Source organism: Hyla sarda, chromosome 13 (assembly GCF_029499605.1).
Source record: "Hyla sarda isolate aHylSar1 chromosome 13, aHylSar1.hap1, whole genome shotgun sequence".
Classification (NCBI taxonomy): Eukaryota; Metazoa; Chordata; class Amphibia; order Anura; family Hylidae; genus Hyla; species Hyla sarda.
This window is the reverse complement of record NC_079201.1, coordinates 2264031-2286954: the sequence shown is the minus strand read 5'-3', so window position 1 is coordinate 2286954 and position 22924 is coordinate 2264031. Positions and strand designations below refer to the sequence as shown.

The following is a 22924-nucleotide window of genomic DNA, read 5'->3' as shown; positions in this document are numbered from 1 at the left end:
GGTCCCCCATATACTCCCCCACACACATAGAATAAAGGGGGTGAATAGAGGGGTCCCCATATACTCCCCCCACACAGAATAAAGGGGGTGAACAGAGGGGTCCCCATATACTCCCCACACACAGAATAAAGGGGGTGAATAGAGGGGTCCCCCATATACTCCCCCCACACACAGAATAAAGGGGGTGAATAGAGGGGGTCCCCCATATACTCCCCCCACACACAGAATAAAGGGGGTGAATAGAGGGGTCCCCATATACTCCCCCCACACACAGAATAAAGGGGTGAATAGAGGGGTCCCCCATATACTCCCCCCACACACAGAATAAAGGGGGTGAATAGAGGGGTCCCCCATATACTCCCCCCACACACAGAATAAAGGGGGTGAATAGAGGGGTCCCCCATATACTCCCCCCACACACAGAATAAAGGGGGTGAATAGAGGGGTCCCCCATATACTCCCCCCACACACAGAATAAAGGGGGTGAATAGAGGGGTCCCCCATATACTCCCCCCACACACAGAATAAAGGGGTGAATAGAGGGGTCCCCATATACTCCCCACACACAGAATAAAGGGGGTGAATAGAGGGGTCCCCCATATACTCCCCCCACACACAGAATAAAGGGGGTGAATAGAGGGGTCCCCCATATACTCCCCCCACACACAGAATAAAGGGGGTGAATAGAGGGGGTCCCCCATATACTCCCCCCACACATAGAATAAAGGGGGTGAATAGAGGGGTCCCCCATATACTCCCCCACACACAGAATAAAGGGGGTGAATAGAGGGGTCCCCATATACTCCCCCACACACAGAATAAAGGGGGTGAATAGAGGGTCCCCCATATACTCCCCCCACACACAGAATAAAGGGGGTGAATAGAGGGGTCCCCTATATACTCCCCCACACACAGAATAAAGGGGGTGAATAGAGGGGTCCCCCATATACTCCCCCACACACATAGAATAAAGGGGGTGAATAGAGGGGTCCCCATATACTCCCCCACACACAGAATAAAGGGGGTGAATAGAGGGGTCCCCATATACTCCCCCACACACAGAATAAAGGGGGTGAATAGAGGGGTCCCCCATATACTCCCCCCACACACAGAATAAAGGGGGTGAATAGAGGGGTCCCCATATACTCCCCCCACACACAGAATAAAGGGGGTGAATAGAGGGGTCCCCCATATACTCCTCCCACACATAGAATAAAGGGGGTGAATAGAGGGGTCCCCATATACTCCCCCCACACACAGAATAAAGGGGGTGAATAGAGGGGTCCCCCATATACTCCCCCCCACACACAGAATAAAGGGGGTGAATAGAGGGGTCCCCCATATACTCCCCCCACACACAGAATAAAGGGGGTGAATAGAGGGGTCCCCCATATACTCCCCCACACACAGAATAAAGGGGGTGAATAGAGGGGTCCCCCATATACTCCCCCCACACACAGAATAAAGGGGGTGAATAGAGGGGTCCCCCATATACTCCCCCCACACATAGAATAAAGGGGGTGAATAGAGGGGTCCCCCATATACTCCCCCCACACATAGAATAAAGTGGGTGAATAGAGGGGTCCCCATATACTCCCCCCACACACAGAATAAAGGGGGGTGAATAGAGGGGTCCCCCATATACTCCCCCCACACACAGAATAAAGGGGGTGAATAGAGGGGTCCCCCATATACTCCCCCCACACACAGAATAAAGGGGGTGAATAGAGGGGTCCCCATATACTCCCCCCACACAGAATAAAGGGGGTGAATAGAGGGGTCCCCATATACTCCCCCCACACACAGAATAAAGGGGTGAATAGAGGGGTCCCCCATATACTCCCCCCACACACAGAATAAAGGGGTGTGAATAGAGGGGTCCCCCATATACTCCCCCCACACACAGAATAAAGGGGGTGAATAGAGGGGTCCCCATATACTCCCCCCACACACAGAATAAAGGGGGGTGAATAGAGGGGTCCCCCATATACTCCCCCCACACACAGAATAAAGGGGGTGAATAGAGGGGTCCCCATATACTCCCCCCACACACAGAATAAAGGGGGTGAATAGAGGGGTCCCCATATACTCCCCCCCACACACAGAATAAAGGGGGTGAATAGAGGGGTCCCCCCATATACTCCCCCCACACACAGAATAAAGGGGGTGAATAGAGGGGTCCCCCATATACGCCCCCCCACACACAGAATAAAGGGGGGTGAATAGAGGGGTCCCCATATACTCCCCCCACACACAGAATAAAGGGGGTGAATAGAGGGGTCCCCCATATACTCCCCCCACACACAGAATAAAGGGGGTGAATAGAGGGGTCCCCCATATACTCCCCCCCACACACATAGAATAAAGGGGGTGAATAGAGGGGTCCCCCATATACTCCCCCCACACATAGAATAAAGGGGGTGAATAGAGGGGTCCCCCATATACTCCCCCCACACATAGAATAAAGGGGGGTGAATAGAGGGGTCCCCCATATACTCCCCCACACATAGAATAAAGGGGGTGAATAGAGGGGTCCCCCATATACTCCCCCCACACACAGAATAAAGGGGGTGAATAGAGGGGTCCCCATATACTCCCCCCCACACACAGAATAAAGGGGGTGAATAGAGGGGTCCCCCATATACTCCCCCCACACACAGAATAAAGGGGGTGAATAGAGGGGTCCCCATATACTCCCCCCACACACAGAATAAAGGGGGTGAATAGAGGGGTCCCCCATATACTCCCCCCACACACAGAATAAAGGGGGTGAATAGAGGGGTCCCCCATATACTCCCCCCACACACAGAATAAAGGGGGTGAATAGAGGGGTCCCCCATATACTCCCCCACACACAGAATAAAGGGGGTGAATAGAGGGGTCCCCATATACTCCCCCCACACACAGAATAAAGGGGGTGAATAGAGGGGTCCCCATATACTCCCCCCACACACAGAATAAAGGGGGTGAATAGAGGGGTCCCCCATATACTCCCCCCCCACACATAGAATAAAGGGGGGTGAATAGAGGGGTCCCCCATATACTCCCCCCACACACAGAATAAAGGGGGTGAATAGAGGGGTCCCCCATATACGCCCCCCACACACAGAATAAAGGGGGGTGAATAGAGGGGTCCCCATATACTCCCCCCACACACAGAATAAAGGGGGTGAATAGAGGGGTCCCCCATATACTCCCCCCACACACAGAATAAAGGGGGTGAATAGAGGGGTCCCCCATATACTCCCCCCACACACAGAATAAAGGGGGTGAATAGAGGGGTCCCCCATATCCGTGTGCCCATCACCCCATATACTCCCCCCCGCCGGCAGTCTCAGCTCTGCTCAGCCGCACAGAACACATCACCGGGGCCGTACAGGGCGGGGGCTCAGGGCGAGTCGGGGCGAGGGTCCCCGCTCTATAAATAGGTGACTGGTCAGAATCGCCCATGACTCACACAACAAGCGCCTTAAAGGGACAGACACATAAAATGGTAATAATCCTGACCGTACAGTAAGAGGTGAAAACACCCAACTTAAAGGGCCGGCGTCGTTGATATACTTTCCCCTGCACTGATCCTTCTCACAGCTGAGGGTTTGTTACATGCTCTCTGCTTGCTGTCAGTGAATGGGAATGTTCTCCTTCACTCACATCCAGAGGAAGAAAACTTCACCTGACCCAAAACATTTCATAACTGCGGGTTTGTTACAATTGCACCCAGTTTAGAACAATAGACTCCAGACTGATACATTGTAACAAACCATCAGGACTGGAGAGATTTATCACCATCATCTGGGAAGGAGACTGGAATGTGCAGAGTGTTGGGATTTCCTTAGGAAGTGTGGGGGAGGGGGTGGGTGCTTCCTCTCCGGACCCTTCAATAGTCGCAGCTGACTCCTCTGTTCCCCAGTATGTACCCCCCCCCCCATATCAGTAATCACAGGCTGACTCCTCTGTTCCCCCAGTATGTACCCCCCATATCAGTAATCACAGGCTGACTCCTCTGTTCCCCCAGTATGTACCCCCCATATCAGTAATCACAGGCTGACTCCTCTGTTCCCCCAGTATGTACCCCCCATATCAGTAATCACAGGCTGACTCCTCTGTTCCCCCAGTATGTACCCCCCATATTAGTAATCACAGGCTGACTCCTGTTTCCCCAGTATGTACCCCCCATATCAGTAATCACAGGCTGACTCCTCTGTTCCCCCAGTATGTACCCCCCATATCAGTAATCACAGGCTGACTCCTCTGTTCCCCCAGTATGTACCCCCCATATTAGTAATCACAGGCTGACTCCTGTTTCCCCAGTATGTACCCCCCATATCAGTAATCACAGGCTGACTCCTCTGTTCCCCAGTATGTACCCCCCCATATCAGTAATCACAGGCTGACTCCTCTGTTCCCCCAGTATGTACCCCCCATATCAGTAATCACAGGCTGACTCCTCTGTTCCCCAGTATGTACCCCCCATATCAGTAATCACAGGCTGACTCCTCTGTTCTCCAGTATGTACCCCCCCATATCAGTAATCACAGGCTGACTCCTCTGTTCCCCAGTATGTACCCCCCATATTAGTAATCACAGGCTGACTCCTGTTTCCCCAGTATGTACCCCCCATATCAGTAATCACAGGCTGACTCCTCTGTTCCCCCAGTATGTACCCCCCATATCAGTAATCACAGGCTGACTCCTCTGTTCCCCAGTATGTACCCCCCATATCAGTAATCACAGGCTGGCTCCTCTGTTCCCCCAGTATGTACCCCCCATATCAGTAATCACAGGTGACTCCTCTGTTCCCCCAGTATGTACCCCCCCCCCCATATCAGTAATCACAGGCTGACTCCTCTGTTCCCCCAGTATGTACCCCCCATATCAGTAATCACAGGTGACTCCTCTGTTCCCCCAGTATGTACCCCCCCCCCCCATATCAGTACTCACAGGCTGACTCCTCTGTTCCCCCAGTATGTACCCCCCATATCAGTAATCACAGGTGACTCCTCTGTTCCCCCAGTATGTACCCCCCATATTAGTAATCACAGGCTGACTCCTGTTCCCCCAGTATGTACCCCCCATATCAGTAATCACAGGCTGACTCCTCTGTTCTCCAGTATGTACCCCCCATATTAGTAATCACAGGCTGACTCCTCTGTTCCCCCAGTATGTACCCCCCATATCAGTAATCACAGGCTGACTCCACTGTTCTCCAGTATGTACCCCCCATATCAGTAATCACAGGCTGACTCCTCTGTTCCCCAGTATGTACCCCCCCATATTAGTAATCACAGGCTGACTCCTCTGTTCCCCCAGTATGTACCCCCCCCCCATATCAGTAATCACCCCCAGTATGTACCCCCCCCCCATATCAGTAATCACAGGCTGACTCCTCTGTTCTCCCAGTATGTACCCCCATATTAGTAATCACAGGCTGACTCCTCTGTTCCCCCAGTATGTACCCCCCATATCAGTAATCACAGGTTGACTCCACTGTTCTCCAGTATGTACCCCCCCCCCCACCATATCAGTAATCACAGGCTGACTCCTCTGTTCTCCAGTATGTACCCCCCATATCCGTAATCACAGGCTGACTCCTCTGTTCTCCAGTATGTACCCCCCATATCAGTAATCACAGGCTGACTCCTCTGTTCCCCCAGTATGTACCCCCCATATCAGTAATCACAGGCTGACTCCTCTGTTCCCCCAGTATGTACCCCCCCATATCAGTAATCACAGGCTGACTCCTCTGTTCTCCAGTATGTACCCCCCATATCAGTAATCACAGGCTGACTCCTCTGTTCCCCCAGTATGTACCCCCCATATCAGTAATCACAGGTGACTCCACTGTTCTCCAGTATGTACCCCCCCCCCCCATATCAGTAATCACAGGCTGACTCCTCTGTTCCCCCAGTATGTACCCCCCATATCAGTACTCACAGGCTGACTCCTCTGTTCTCCAGTATGTACCCCCCATATTAGTAATCACAGGCTGACTCCTCTGTTCCCCCAGTATGTACCCCCCATATTAGTAATCACAGGCTGACTCCTCTGTTCCCCCAGTATGTACCCCCCATATCAGTAATCACAGGCTGACTCCACTGTTCCCCCAGTATGTACCCCCCATATCAGTAATCACAGGTTGACTCCACTGTTCTCCAGTATGTACCCCCCCCCACCATATCAGTAATCACAGGCTGACTCCTCTGTTCCCCAGTATGTACCCCCCATATCAGTAATCACAGGCTGACTCCTCTGTTCCCCAGTATGTACCCCCCATATCAGTAATCACAGGCTGACTCCTCTGTTCTCCAGTATGTACCCCCCATATCAGTAATCACAGGCTGACTCCTCTGTTCTCCAGTATGTACCCCCCATATCAGTAATCACAGGCTGACTCCTCTGTTCCCCCAGTATGTACCCCCCATATCAGTAATCACAGGCTGACTCCTCTGTTCCCCCAGTATGTACCCCCCATATCAGTAATCACAGGCTGACTCCTCTGTTCCCCCAGTATGTACCCCCCATATCAGTAATCACAGGCTGACTCCTCTGTTCCCCCAGTATGTACCCCCCATATCAGTAATCACAGGCTGACTCCTCTGTTCCCCCAGTATGTACCCCCCATATCAGTAATCACAGGCTGACTGCACTGTTCCCCCAGTATGTACCCCCATATCAGTAATCACAGGCTGACTCCTCTGTTCTCCAGTATGTACCCCCCCATATCAGTAATCACAGGCTGACTCCTCTGTTCTCCAGTATGTACCCCCCCATATCAGTAATCACAGGCTGACTCCTCTGTTCTCCAGTATGTACCCCCCCATATCAGTAATCACAGGCTGACTCCTCTGTTCCCCCAGTATGTACCCCCCATATCAGTAATCACAGGCTGACTGCACTGTTCTTCCAGTATGTACTCCCCATATCAGTAATCACAGGCTGACTCCTCTGTTCCCCCCCATATCAGTAATCACAGGCTGACTCCTCTGTTCCCCCAGAATGTACCCCCCCATATCAGTAATCACAGGCTGACTCCACTGTTCCCCCAGTATGTACCCCCCATATCAGTAATCACAGGCTGACTGCACTGTTCCCCCAGTATGTACCCCCATATCAGTAATCACAGGCTGACTCCTCTGTTCTCCAGTATGTACCCCCCATATCAGTAATCACAGGCTGACTCCTCTGTTCTCCAGTATGTACCCCCCCATATCAGTAATCACAGGCTGACTCCTCTGTTCTCCAGTATGTACCCCCCATATTAGTAATCACAGGCTGACTCCTCTGTTCCCCCAGTATGTACCCCCCATATTAGTAATCACAGGCTGACTCCACTGTTCCCCCAGTATGTACCCCCCCCATATCAGTAATCACAGGCTGACTCCTCTGTTCCCCCCATATCAGTAATCACAGGCTGACTGCACTGTTCCCCCAGTATGTACCCCCCATATCAGAAGCGCCCTCACAAGTTCCCCCACAATACAGAAGTGACTAGTTCTGAGATTCCTCTGACTGACCCATTGTTCTGTCCCCACAGTTGCACAGAAGACAGCGGTCATGTGACTGCGGACACCATGACACAACCAGGGACCACCGAGAACAAAAGAGACCGAGCCAGACAAGTGAAGACCCCCAAAACATCCGCCCTCTATAATCAAAACTACCAGCCTGGACCAGGGCATCCAGCAGTGACTGAACGGGGGCATCACCAACAGGAAGCTCCAAAACGAGTTAATATGGGGCCCCCCACTATGTGCTATGATGGGGCCAGAGCAGATCAGGGGCCCCCACTATGTGCTATGATGGGGCCGGAGCAGATCAGGGGCCCCCACTATGTGCTATGATGGGGCCGGAGCAGATCAGGGGCCCCCACTATGTGCTATGATGGGGCCGGAGCAGATCAGGGGCCCCCACTATGTGCTATGATGGGGCCGGAGCAGATCAGTGGCCCCCAGTATGTGCTATGATGGGGCCGGAGCAGATCAGGGGCCCCCACTATGTGCTATGATGGGGCCGGAGCAGATCAGGGGCCCCCACTATGTGCTATGATGGGGCCGGAGCAGATCAGGGGCCCCCAGTATGTGCTATGATGGGGCCGGAGCAGATCAGGGGCCCCCACTATGTGCTATGATGGGGACGGAGCAGATCCAGGAGGTGCAGGTCCTGATATTACACAAAAAACTTGGGGATATAGTGGAGCACACCATGATATGACAGACTGGAGGACACAATATAGGAGAGCACACCATGATATGACAGACTGGAGGACACAATATAGGGGGCACACCATGATATGACAGACTGGAGGACACAATATAGGAGGGCACACCATGATATGACAGACTGGAGGACACAATATAGGGGGCACACCATGATATGACAGACTGGAGGACACAATATAGGAGGGCACACCATGATATGACAGACTGGAGGACACAATATAGGAGGGCACACCACGATATGACAGACTGGAGGACACAATATAGGAGGGCACACCACGATATGACAGGCTGGAGGACACAATATAGGGGGCACACCATGATATGACAGGCTGGAGGACACAATATAGGGGTGCACACCATGATATGACAGACTGGAGGACACAATATAGGGGTGCACACCATGATATGACAGACTGGAGGACACAATATAGGGGTGCACACCATGATATGACAGACTGGAGGACACAATATAGGGGGCACACCATGATGACAGACTGGAGGACACAATATAGGAGGGCACACCATGATATGACAGACTGGAGGACACAATATAGGGGTGCACACCACGATATGACAGACTGGAGGACACAATATAGGAGGGCACACCATGATATGACAGACTGGAGGACACAATATAGGAGGGCACACCACGATATGACAGACTGGAGGACACAATATAGGGGGCACACCATGATATGACAGACTGGAGGACACAATATAGGAGGGCACACCATGATATGACAGACTGGAGGACACAATATAGGGGTGCACATCACGATCTGACAGACTGGAGGACACAATATAGGGGGCACACCATGATATGACAGGCTGGAGGACACAATATAGGGGGCACACCATGATATGACAGGCTGGAGGACACAATATAGGAGGGCACATCATGATATGACAGGCTGGAGGACACAATATAGGAGGGCACACCATGATATGACAGGCTGGAGGACACAATATAGGGGTGCACACCATGATATGACAGACTGGAGGACACAATATAGGAGGGCACACCATGATATGACAGACTGGAGGACACAATATAGGGGTGCACACCATGATATGACAGACTGGAGGACACAATATAGGAGGGCACACTATGATATGACAGACTGGAGGACACAATATAGGGGTGCACATCATGATATGACAGACTGGAGGGCACACCATTATATGACAGGCTGGAGGACACAATATAGGGGTGCACACCATGATATGACAGACTGAAGGACACAATATAGGGGGCACACCATGATATGACAGACTGGAGGACACAATATAGGAGGGCACACCATGATATGACAGACTGGAGGACACAATATAGGGGTGCACACCATGATATGACAGACTGGAGGACACAATATAGGAGGGCACACTATGATATGACAGACTGGAGGACACAATATAGGGGTGCACATCATGATATGACAGACTGGAGGGCACACCATTATATGACAGGCTGGAGGACACAATATAGGGGTGCACACCATGATATGACAGACTGAAGGACACAATATAGGGGGCACACCATGATATGACAGACTGGAGGACACAATATAGGAGGGCACACCATGATATGACAGACTGGAGGACACAATATAGGGGGCACACCATGATATGACAGACTGGAGGACACAATATAAAAGGGCACACCATGATATGACAGACTGGAGGACACAATATAGGGGTGCACACCATGATATGACAGACTGGAGGACACAATATAGGGGTGCACATCACGATCTGACAGACTGGAGGACACAATATAGGGGGCACACCATGATATGACAGGCTGGAGGACACAATATAGGGGGCACACCATGATATGACAGGCTGGAGGACACAATATAGGAGGGCACATCATGATATGACAGGCTGGAGGACACAATATAGGAGGGCACACCATGATATGACAGGCTGGAGGACACAATATAGGGGTGCACACCATGATATGACAGACTGGAGGACACAATATAGGAGGGCACACCATGATATGACAGACTGGAGGACACAATATAGGGGTGCACACCATGATATGACAGACTGGAGGACACAATATAGGAGGGCACACTATGATATGACAGACTGGAGGACACAATATAGGGGTGCACATCATGATATGACAGACTGGAGGGCACACCATTATATGACAGGCTGGAGGACACAATATAGGGGTGCACACCATGATATGACAGGCTGGAGGACACAATATAGGGGTGCACACCATGATATGACAGACTGAAGGACACAATATAGGGGGCACACCATGATATGACAGACTGGAGGACACAATATAGGAGGGCACACCATGATATGACAGACTGGAGGACACAATATAGGGGGCACACCATGATATGACAGACTGGAGGACACAATATAAAAGGGCACACCATGATATGACAGACTGGAGGACACAATATAGGGGTGCACACCACGATATGACAGGCTGGAGGACACAATATAGGGGGGCACACCACGATATGACAGGCTGGAGGACACAATATAGGGGGGCACACCATGATATGACAGGCTGGAGGACACAATATAGGGGGGCACACCATCATATGACAGACTGGAGGACACAATATAGGGGTGCACACCATGATATGACAGGCTGGAGGACACAATATAGGGGTGCACACCATGATATGACAGACTGGAGGACACAATATAGGGGGGCACACCATGATATGACAGGCTGGAGGACACAATATAGGAGGACACACCATGATATGACAGACTGGAGGACACAATATAGGGGGCACACCATGATATGACAGGCTGGAGGACACAATATAGGGGGCACACCATGATATGACAGACTGGAGGACACAATATAGGAGGGCACACCATGATATGACAGGCTGGAGGACACAATATAGGAGGGCACATCATGATATGACAGACTGGAGGGCACAATATAGGGGGCACACCATGATATGACAGGCTGGAGGACACAATATAGGGGGCACACCATGATATGACAGACTGGAGGACACAACATAGGGGGGGGGGGGGGGGGGCACCATTATAGGACAGACTGGAGGACACAATATAGGGGGGCACACCATTATATGACAGACTGGAGGACACAATATAGGGGGGCACACCATTATATGACAGACTGGAGGACACAATATAGGGGGGCACACCATGATATGACAGACTGGAGGACACAACATAGGGGGCACACCATGATATGACAGACTGGAGGACACAATATAGGAGGACACACCATGATATGACAGGCTGGAGGACACAATATAGGGGGCACACCATGATATGACAGACTGGAGGACACAACATAGGGGGGGGGCACCATTATAGGACAGACTGGAGGACACAATATAGGGGGGCACACCATTATATGACAGACTGGAGGACACAATATAGGGGGGCACCCCATGATATGACAGACTGGAGGACACAATATAGGGGGCACACCATCACATGACAGGCTGAAGGACACAATATAGGGGGGCACACCATGATATGACAGGCTGGAGGACACAATATAGGGGGGCACACCATTATATGACAGACTGGAGGACACAATATAGGGGGGCACCCCATGATATGACAGACTGGAGGACACAATATAGGGGGGCACACCATGATATGACAGGATGGACACAACATAGGGGGGCACACCATGATATGACAGGCTGGAGGACACAATATAGGGGGCACACCATGATATGACAGACTGGAGGACACAATATAGGGGGGCACACCATGATATGACAGGCTGGAGGACACAACATAGGGGGCACACCATTATATGACAGGTTGGAGGACACAATATAGGGGGGCACACCATGATATGACAGGCTGGAGGACACAATATAGGGGGGCACACCATTATATGACAGACTGGAGGACACAATATAGGAGGGCACACTATGATATGACAGACTGGAGGACACAATATAGGGGGCACACCATGATATGACAGACTGGAGGACACAATATAGGAGGGCACACCATGATATGACAGACTGGAGGACACAATATAGGAGGGCACACCATTATATGACAGACTGGAGGACACAATATAGGGGGCACACCATGATATGACAGACTGGAGGACACAATATAGGAGGGAACACCATGATATGACAGACTGGAGGACACAATATAGGGGGCACACCATGATATGACAGACTGGAGGACACAATATAGGGGTGCACACCATGATATGACAGACTGGAGGGCACAATATAGGAGGGCACATCATGATATGACAGACTGGAGGACACAACATAGGGGGGGGGCACCATTATAGGACAGACTGGAGGACACAATATAGGAGGGCACACCATTATATGACAGACTGGAGGACACAATATAGGGGGGCACACCATTATATGACAGACTGGAGGACACAATATAGGGGGGCACACCATGATATGACAGACTGGAGGACACAACATAGGGGGCACACCATGATATGACAGGCTGGAGGACACAATATAGGGGGCACACCATTATATGACAGACTGGAGGACACAATATAGGAGGACACACCATGATATGACAGGCTGGAGGACACAATATAGGGGGCACACCATTATATGACAGACTGGAGGACACAATATAGGGGGCACACCATTATATGACAGACTGGAGGACACAATATAGGGGGGCACACCATTATATGACAGACTGGAGGACACAATATAGGGGGCACACCATTATATGACAGACTGGAGGACACAATATAGGGGGGCACACCATTATATGACAGACTGGAGGACACAATATAGGGGGGCACACCATTATATGACAGACTGGAGGACACAATATAGGAGGGCACACCATGATATGACAGGCTGGAGGACACAATATAGGAGGGCACACCATGATATGACAGGCTGGAGGACACAATATAGGAGGGCACACCATCATATGACAGGCTGGAGGACACAATATAGGGGGGCACACCATTATAAGACAGGCTTGAGGACACAACATAGGGGGGCACACCATTATATGACAGACTGGAGGACACAATATAGGGGGGCACCCCATGATATGACAGACTGGAGGACACAATATAGGGGGGCACACCATGATATGACAGGCTGGAGGACACAATATAGGGGGGCACACCATTATAAGACAGGCTTGAGGACACAACATAGGGGGGCACACCATTATATGACAGACTGGAGGACACAATATAGGGGGGCACCCCATGATATGACAGACTGGAGGACACAATATAGGGGGGCACACCATGATATGACAGACTGGAGGACACAATATAGGGGGGCACACCATGATATGACAGACTGGAGGACACAATATAGGGGGGCACCCCATGATATGACAGACTGGAGGACACAATATAGGGGGGCACACCATGATATGACAGGCTGGAGGACACAATATAGGGGGGCACACCATGATATGACAGGCTGGAGGACACAATATAGGGGGGCACACCATTATATGACAGACTGGAGGACACAATATAGGGGGGCACCCCATGATATGACAGACTGGAGGACACAATATAGGGGGGCACACCATGATATGACAGGATGGACATAACATAGGGGGGCACACCATGATATGACAGGCTGGAGGACACAATATAGGGGGCACACCATGATATGACAGACTGGAGGACACAATATAGGGGGGCACACCATGATATGACAGGCTGGAGGACACAACATAGGGGGCACACCATTATATGACAGGCTGGAGGACACAATATAGGGGGGCACACCATGATATGACAGGCTGGAGGACACAACATAGGGGGGCACACCATGATATGACAGACTGGAGGACACAATATAGGAGGACACACCATGATATGACAGACTGGAGGACACAATATAGGGGGGCACACCATTATATGACAGACTGGAGGACACAATATAGGGGGGCACCCCATGATATGACAGACTGGAGGACACAATATAGGAGGGCACACTATGATATGACAGACTGGAGGACACAATATAGGGGGGCACACCATTATATGACAGACTGGAGGACACAATATAGGGGGCACACCATGATATGACAGACTGGAGGACACAATATAGGGGGCACACCATGATATGACAGACTGGAGGACACAATATAGGAGGGCACACCATGATATGACAGACTGGAGGACACAATATAGGGGGCACACCATTATATGAAAGGCTTGAGGACACAACATAGGGGGCACACCATGATATGACAGACTGGAGGACACAATATAGGGGGCACACCATTATATGAAAGGCTTGAGGACACAACATAGGGGGCACACCATGATGACAGACTGGAGGACACAATATAGGGGTGCACACCATGATATGACAGACTGGAGGACACAATATAGGAGGGCACACCATGATATGACAGACTGGAGGACACAATATAGGGGTGCACACCACGATATGACAGACTGGAGGACACAATATAGGAGGGCACACCACGATATGACAGACTGGAGGACACAATATAGGAGGGCACACCACGATATGACAGACTGGAGGACACAATATAGGGGGCACACCATGATATGACAGACTGGAGGACACAATATAGGGGTGCACATCACGATATGACAGACTGGAGGACACAATATAGGAGGGCACACCACGATATGACAGGCTGGAGGACACAATATAGGGGGGCACACCATGATATGACAGGCTGGAGGACACAATATAGGAGGACACACCATGATATGACAGACTGGAGGACACAATATAGGGGGCACACCATGATATGACAGACTGGAGGACACAATATAGGGGGCACACCATGATATGACAGGCTGGAGGACACAATATAGGGGGCACACCATGATATGACAGGCTGGAGGACACAATATAGGAGGGCACATCATGATATGACAGACTGGAGGACACAATATAGGGGTGCACACCATGATATGACAGACTGGAGGGCACAATATAGGAGGGCACACCATGATATGACAGACTGGAGGACACAATATAGGGGGGGGGGGCACCATTATAGGACAGACTGGAGGACACAATATAGGAGGGCACACTATGATATGACAGACTGGAGGACACAATATAGGGGTGCACATCATGATATGACAGACTGGAGGACACAATATAGGAGGGCACACCATTATATGACAGGCTGGAGGACACAATATAGGGGTGCACACCATGATATGACAGGCTGGAGGACACAATATAGGGGTGCACACCATGATATGACAGACTGGAGGACACAATATAGGGGGCACACCATGATATGACAGACTGGAGGACACAATATAGGAGGGCACACCATGATATGACAGACTGGAGGACACAATATAGGGGGCACACCATGATATGACAGACTGGAGGACACAATATAGGAGGGCACACCATGATATGACAGACTGGAGGACACAATATAGGGGTGCACACCATGATATGACAGACTGGAGGACACAATATAGGAGGGCACACCACGATATGACAGGCTGGAGGACACAATATAGGGGGGCACACCATGATATGACAGGCTGGAGGACACAATATAGGGGGGCACACCATTATATGACAGACTGGAGGACACAATATAGGAGGACACACCATGATATGACAGACTGGAGGACACAATATAGGGGGCACACCATGATATGACAGGCTGGAGGACACAATATAGGGGGCACACCATGATATGACAGACTGGAGGACACAATATAGGAGGGCACACCATGATATGACAGGCTGGAGGACACAATATAGGAGGGCACATCATGATATGACAGACTGGAGGGCACAATATAGGGGTGCACACCATGATATGACAGACTGGAGGACACAACATAGGAGGGCACACCATGATATGACAGACTGGAGGACACAACATAGGGGGGGGGGGGGGGCACCATTATAGGACAGACTGGAGGACACAATATAGGGGGGCACACCATTATATGACAGACTGGAGGACACAATATAGGGGGGCACACCATTATATGACAGACTGGAGGACACAATATAGGGGGGCACACCATGATATGACAGACTGGAGGACACAACATAGGGGGCACACCATGATATGACAGACTGGAGGACACAACATAGGGGGGGGGGGGCACCATTATAGGACAGACTGGAGGACACAATATAGGGGGGCACACCATTATATGACAGACTGGAGGACACAATATAGGGGGGCACCCCATGATATGACAGACTGGAGGACACAATATAGGGGGCACACCATCACATGACAGGCTGAAGGACACAATATAGGGGGGCACACCATGATATGACAGGCTGGAGGACACAATATAGGGGGGCACACCATTATATGACAGACTGGAGGACACAATATAGGGGGGCACCCCATTATATGACAGACTGGAGGACACAATATAGGGGGGCACACCATGATATGACAGGATGGACACAACATAGGGGGGCACACCATGATATGACAGGCTGGAGGACACAATATAGGGGGCACACCATGATATGACAGACTGGAGGACACAATATAGGGGGGCACACCATGATATGACAGGCTGGAGGACACAACATAGGGGGCACACCATTATATGACAGGTTGGAGGACACAATATAGGGGGGCACACCATGATATGACAGGCTGGAGGACACAATATAGGGGGGCACACCATGATATGACAGACTGGAGGACACAATATAGGAGGGCACACTATGATATGACAGACTGGAGGACACAATATAGGGGGCACACCATGATATGACAGACTGGAGGACACAATATAGGAGGGCACACCATGATATGACAGACTGGAGGACACAATATAGGAGGGCACACCATTATATGACAGACTGGAGGACACAATATAGGGGGGCACACCATTATATGACAGACTGGAGGGCACAATATAGGGGTGCACACCATGATATGACAGACTGGAGGGCACAATATAGGAGGGCACATCATGATATGACAGACTGGAGGACACAACATAGGGGGGGGGCACCATTATAGGACAGACTGGAGGACACAATATAGGGGGGCACACCATTATATGACAGACTGGAGGACACAATATAGGGGGGCACACCATGATATGACAGACTGGAGGACACAATATAGGGGGGCACACCATGATATGACAGACTGGAGGACACAACATAGGGGGCACACCATGATATGACAGACTGGAGGACACAATATAGGAGGACACACCATGATATGACAGGCTGGAGGACACAATATAGGGGGCACACCATTATATGACAGACTGGAGGACACAATATAGGGGGCACACCATTATATGACAGACTGGAGGACACAATATAGGGGGGCACACCATTATATGACAGACTGGAGGACACAATATAGGGGGCACACCATTATATGACAGACTGGAGGACACAATATAGGGGGGCACACCATTATATGACAGACTGGAGGACACAATATAGGGGGGCACACCATTATATGACAGACTGGAGGACACAATATAGGAGGGCACACCATGATATGACAGGCTGGAGGACACAATATAGGAGGGCACACCATGATATGACAGGCTGGAGGACACAATATAGGAGGGCACACCATGATATGACAGGCTGGAGGACACAATATAGGAGGGCACACCATCATATGACAGGCTGGAGGACACAATATAGGGGGGCACACCATTATAAGACAGGCTTGAGGACACAACATAGGGGGGCACACCATGATATGACAGACTGGAGGACACAATATAGGGGGGCACCCCATGATATGACAGACTGGAGGACACAATATAGGGGGGCACACCATTATATGACAGACTGGAGGACACAATATAGGGGGGCACACCATGATATGACAGACTGGAGGACACAATATAGGGGTGCACACCATGATATGACAGACTGGAGGACACAATATAGGGGGCACACCATCACATGACAGGCTGAAGGACACAATATAGGGGGGCACACCATGATATGACAGGCTGGAGGACACAATATAGGGGGGCACACCATTATATGACAGACTGGAGGACACAATATAGGGGGGCACCCCATGATATGACAGACTGGAGGACACAATATAGGGGGGCACACCATGATATGACAGGATGGACACAACATAGGGGGGCACACCATGATATGACAGGCTGGAGGACACAATATAGGGGGCACACCATGATATGACAGACTGGAGGACACAATATAGGGGGGCACACCATTATATGACAGGCTGGAGGACACAATATAGGGGGGCACACCATGATATGACAGGCTGGAGGACACAACATAGGGGGGCACACCATGATATGACAGACTGGAGGACACAATATAGGAGGACACACCATGATATGACAGACTGGAGGACACAATATAGGGGGGCACACCATTATATGACAGACTGGAGGACACAATATAGGGGGCACACCATGATATGACAGACTGGAGGACACAATATAGGAGGGCACACCATGATATGACAGACTGGAGGACACAATATAGGGGGCACACCATTATATGACAGGCTTGAGGACACAACATAGGGGGCACACCATGATATGACAGACTGGAGGACACAATATAGGAGGACACACCATTATATGACAGACTGGAGGACACAATATAGGGGGCACACCATTATATGACAGACTGGAGGACACAATATAGGGGGCACACCATGATATGACAGACTGGAGGACACAATATAGGGGGGCACACCATTATATGACAGGCTTGAGGACACAATATAGGGGGCACACCATTATATGACAGACTGGAGGACACAACATAGGGGGCACACCATGATATGACAGACTGGAGGACACAATATAGGGGGGCACACCATTATATGACAGGCTTGAGGACACAACATAGGGGGGCACACTATAAGACAGGCTTGAGGACACATTATAGCTGAGCACACCATGACATGAAAGGCAGAAAAACACATTATAGAGGTGCACACCATCACATGACAGGCTGAAGGACACATTATAGGGGTGCACACCACGACAGGCTGTGGGTTCCCATATCATGGATATGACAGTAGCTAAGAGGAGACATAATAGTGATGCACACCATGAAATAATGGAGGACACATTATAAGGGTGCACAACATGACAAGCTGAGGGTTCCCATATTAGGAATGTGAAAGTAGTCTGGAGGACACATTATTGGGGTACAGTACGGGATGTGAAAGTGTCTGAGGCAGAAGTATAGGGGGTAATAGTATTGGCTGTGTGTACTGTTAGGGGTAGTAGTATTCGGGTGCAGTGTTGGGTGGGGTAGTAGTATTGGGGTCCACACCTCCTTGGCCTGCTTCCTCCCTTCTCCCACTGGTACTGGGTGAGCAGTGTTGGGAGGTAGTTGTAGTATTGGGGTGAAGTGTTGGGGGTAGTAGTATCAAGGGAAGTAGAATAGGGGTTAAGCGCTATGGGGGTCTAATCTCCTCTGTGTTGGGGTAGTTTCGGGTTGACAGGTAGTATTATGAGACGGGCAGTATTATGAGGGTACACTGTTGTGGGGCCACCATTATTGGGGGGCGCACGTTTCTGTGGGGGCAGTACTACAGGGGTGCTTCCTCAGCGCCTTCTCCCGCTCATACTGGGTGAGCAGTGTTGTGGGGGCACCATTATAGGGGTGCACACTGTTGTGGGGGCACTATTATAGGGCTCCTCACCTCCTCGGCGTGCTTCCTCAGCGCCTTCTCCCGCTCGTACTGGGTGAGCAGTGTTGTGGGGGGCACTATTATAGGGGTGCACACTGTTGTGGGGGCACTATTATAGGGGTGCACACTGTTGTGGGGGCACTATTATAGGGGTGCACACTGTTGTGGGGGCACTATTATAGGGGTGCACACTGTTGTGGGGGCAGTATTATAGGGGTGCACACTGTTGTGGGGGCAGTATTATAGGGGTGCACACTGTTGTGGGGGCAGTATTATAGGGGTGCACACTGTTGTGGGGGCAGTATTATAGGGGTGCACACTGTTGTGGGGGCAGTATTATAGGGGTGCACACTGTTGTGGGGGCAGTATTATAGGGGTGCACACTGTTGTGGGGGCAGTATTATAGGGGTGCACACTGTTGTAGGGGCAGTATTATAGGGGTGCACACTGTTGTGGGGGCAGTAATATAGGGGTGCACACTGTTGTGGGGGTCCTCACCTCCTCGGCGTGCTTCCTCAGCGCCTTCTCCCGCTCGTACTGGGTGAGCAGTGTTGTGGGGGTAGTATTATAGGGGTACACTGTTGTGGGGGCACTATTATGAGGGTACATTGTTGTGGGGGCAGTAATATAGGGATGTACACTGTTGTGGGGGCAGTATTATAGGGGCGCACACTGTTGTGGGGGCACTATTATAGGGGTGTACACTGTTGTGGGGCTCCTCACCTCCTCGGCGTGCTTCCTCAGCGCCTTCTCCCGCTCGTACTGGGTGTACACTGTTGTGGGGGCAGTATTATAGGGGCGCACACTGTTGTGGGGGCACTATTATAGGGGTGCACACTGTTGTGGGGGTCCTCACCTCCTCGGCGTGCTTCCTCAGCGCCTTCTCCCGCTCGTACTGGGTGAGCAGTGTTGTGGGGGCAGTAATATAGGGATGTACACTGTTGTGGGGGCAGTATTATAGGGTGCACACTGTTGTGGGGGCACTATTATAGAGGCACACTGTTGTGGGGGCAGTATTATAGAGGTACACTGTTGTGGGGGCACTATTATGAGGGAACACTGTTGTGGGGGTCCTCACCTCCTCGGCGTGCTTCCTCAGTGCCTTCTCCCGCTCGTACTGGGTGAGCAGTGTTGTGGGGGCAGTAATATAGGGATGTACACTGTTGTGGGGGCAGTATTATAGGGTGCACACTGTTGTGGGGGCACTATTATAGAGGCACACTGTTGTGGGGGCAGTATTATAGAGGTACACTGTTGTGGGGGCACTATTATGAGGGTACACTGTTGTGGGGGCAGTATTATAGGGGTGCACACTGTTGTGGGGGCACTATTATGAGGGTACACTGTTGTGGGGGCAGTATTATAGGGGCGCACACTGTTGTGGGGGCACTATTATAGGGGTGTACACTGTTGTGGGGCTCCTCACCTCCTCGGCGTGCTTCCTCAGCGCCTTCTCCCGCTCGTACTGGGTGTACACTGTTGTGGGGGCAGTATTATAGGGGCGCACACTGTTGTGGGGGCACTATTATAGGGGTGTACACTGTTGTGGGGCTCCTCACCTCCTCGGCGTGCTTCCTCAGCGCCTTCTCCCGCTCGTACTGGGTGTACACTGTTGTGGGGGCAGTATTATAGGGGCGCACACTGTTGTGGGGGCACTATTATAGGGGTGCACACTGTTGTGGGGGTCCTCACCTCCTCGGCGTGCTTCCTCAGCGCCTTCTCCCGCTCGTACTGGGTGAGCAGTGTTGTGGGGGCAGTAATATAGGGATGTACACTGTTGTGGGGGCAGTATTATAGGGTGCACACTGTTGTGGGGGCACTATTATAGAGGCACACTGTTGTGGGGGCAGTATTATAGAGGTACACTGTTGTGGGGGCACTATTATGAGGGAACACTGTTGTGGGGGTCCTCACCTCCTCGGCGTGCTTCCTCAGTGCCTTCTCCCGCTCGTACTGGGTGAGCAGTGTTGTGGGGGCAGTAATATAGGGATGTACACTGTTGTGGGGGCAGTATTATAGGGTGCACACTGTTGTGGGGGCACTATTATAGAGGCACACTGTTGTGGGGGCAGTATTATAGAGGTACACTGTTGTGGGGGCACTATTATGAGGGTACACTGTTGTGGGGGCAGTATTATAGGGGTGCACACTGTTGTGGGGGCACTATTATGAGGGTACACTGTTGTGGGGGCAGTATTATAGGGGTGCACACTGTTGTGGGGGTCCTCACCTCCTCGGCGTGCTTCCTCAGCGCCTTCTCCCGCTCGTACTGGGTGTACACTGTTGTGGGGGCAGTATTATAGGGTGCACACTGTTGTGGGGGCAGTATTATAGGGTGCACACTGTTGTGGGGGCAGTATTATAGGGTGCACACTGTTGTGGGGGCAGTATTATAGGGTGCACACTGTTGTGGGGGCACTATTATGAGGGAACACTGTTGTGGGGGTCCTCACCTCCTCGGCGTGCTTCCTCAGTGCCTTCTCCCGCTCGTACTGGGTGAGCAGTTGCTCGTTGTCCTCCCTCAGTAGCTCCAGCTCCACCTCATGCTCCTGGTTCTCGGCGCACACGGCTTCCAGGTTCTCCAGCACCGCGACCACCAGCGGCATCAGCTGCTTCACCGCGTCCTCCTCATAGCGGCCAATCAGCCGCTCCAGCTCCCGGTATATGGAGGCGGCCAGGCCGGACACCCGATCCGACATGACGGCCCCGGCCGCTCCGCCCGCCTCCTCCTGGTACACCAGGCCGCCCTCCTCCAGCTCCATGGCCGCGGCCTGACACTGCTGCCCGGGCCCCGGAGCCGACACCGCCGCTACTGCTGGGACACGGACTGACGTCACCTCGGGGCGGGGCAGCGGAAGGGACCGCCCCCCGCTCCAGTCTGAACACGCCCTCTTCTCCTCCTCACAAGATTCCTAAAGCTTCTCCCGGACACATTCACAGCCTCCTCCTGGTCCGCACATCTATATCCTCCCCCTCCTGGTCCGCACATCTATATCCTCCCCCTCCTGGTCCGCACATCTATATCCTCCCCCTCCTGGTCCTCACATCTATGTCCTCCCCCTCCTGGTCCTCACATC

At 51.5% G+C, this 22924-nt stretch overlaps 1 protein-coding gene across 4 annotated transcripts in view; it reads right to left on the bottom strand.

Moving 5' to 3' along the window:
* SPAG9 (sperm associated antigen 9) overlaps window positions 1-22783 on the bottom strand; it is a 120736-nt gene extending 97953 nt beyond the window's left edge. Inside the window, exon 1 of one of the 4 annotated variants that reach the window (XM_056550669.1) lies at window positions 22301-22783. In XM_056550669.1, the coding sequence (XP_056406644.1) occupies window positions 22301-22609 (309 nt within the window). In that variant the 5' untranslated portion in view covers window positions 22610-22783. The remainder of the gene's footprint in view (window positions 1-22300) is intronic. The other 3 variants (XM_056550666.1, XM_056550665.1, XM_056550667.1) reach the window with 3 other exon arrangements.
* Between the last annotated feature and the right edge of the window lie 141 nt (window positions 22784-22924).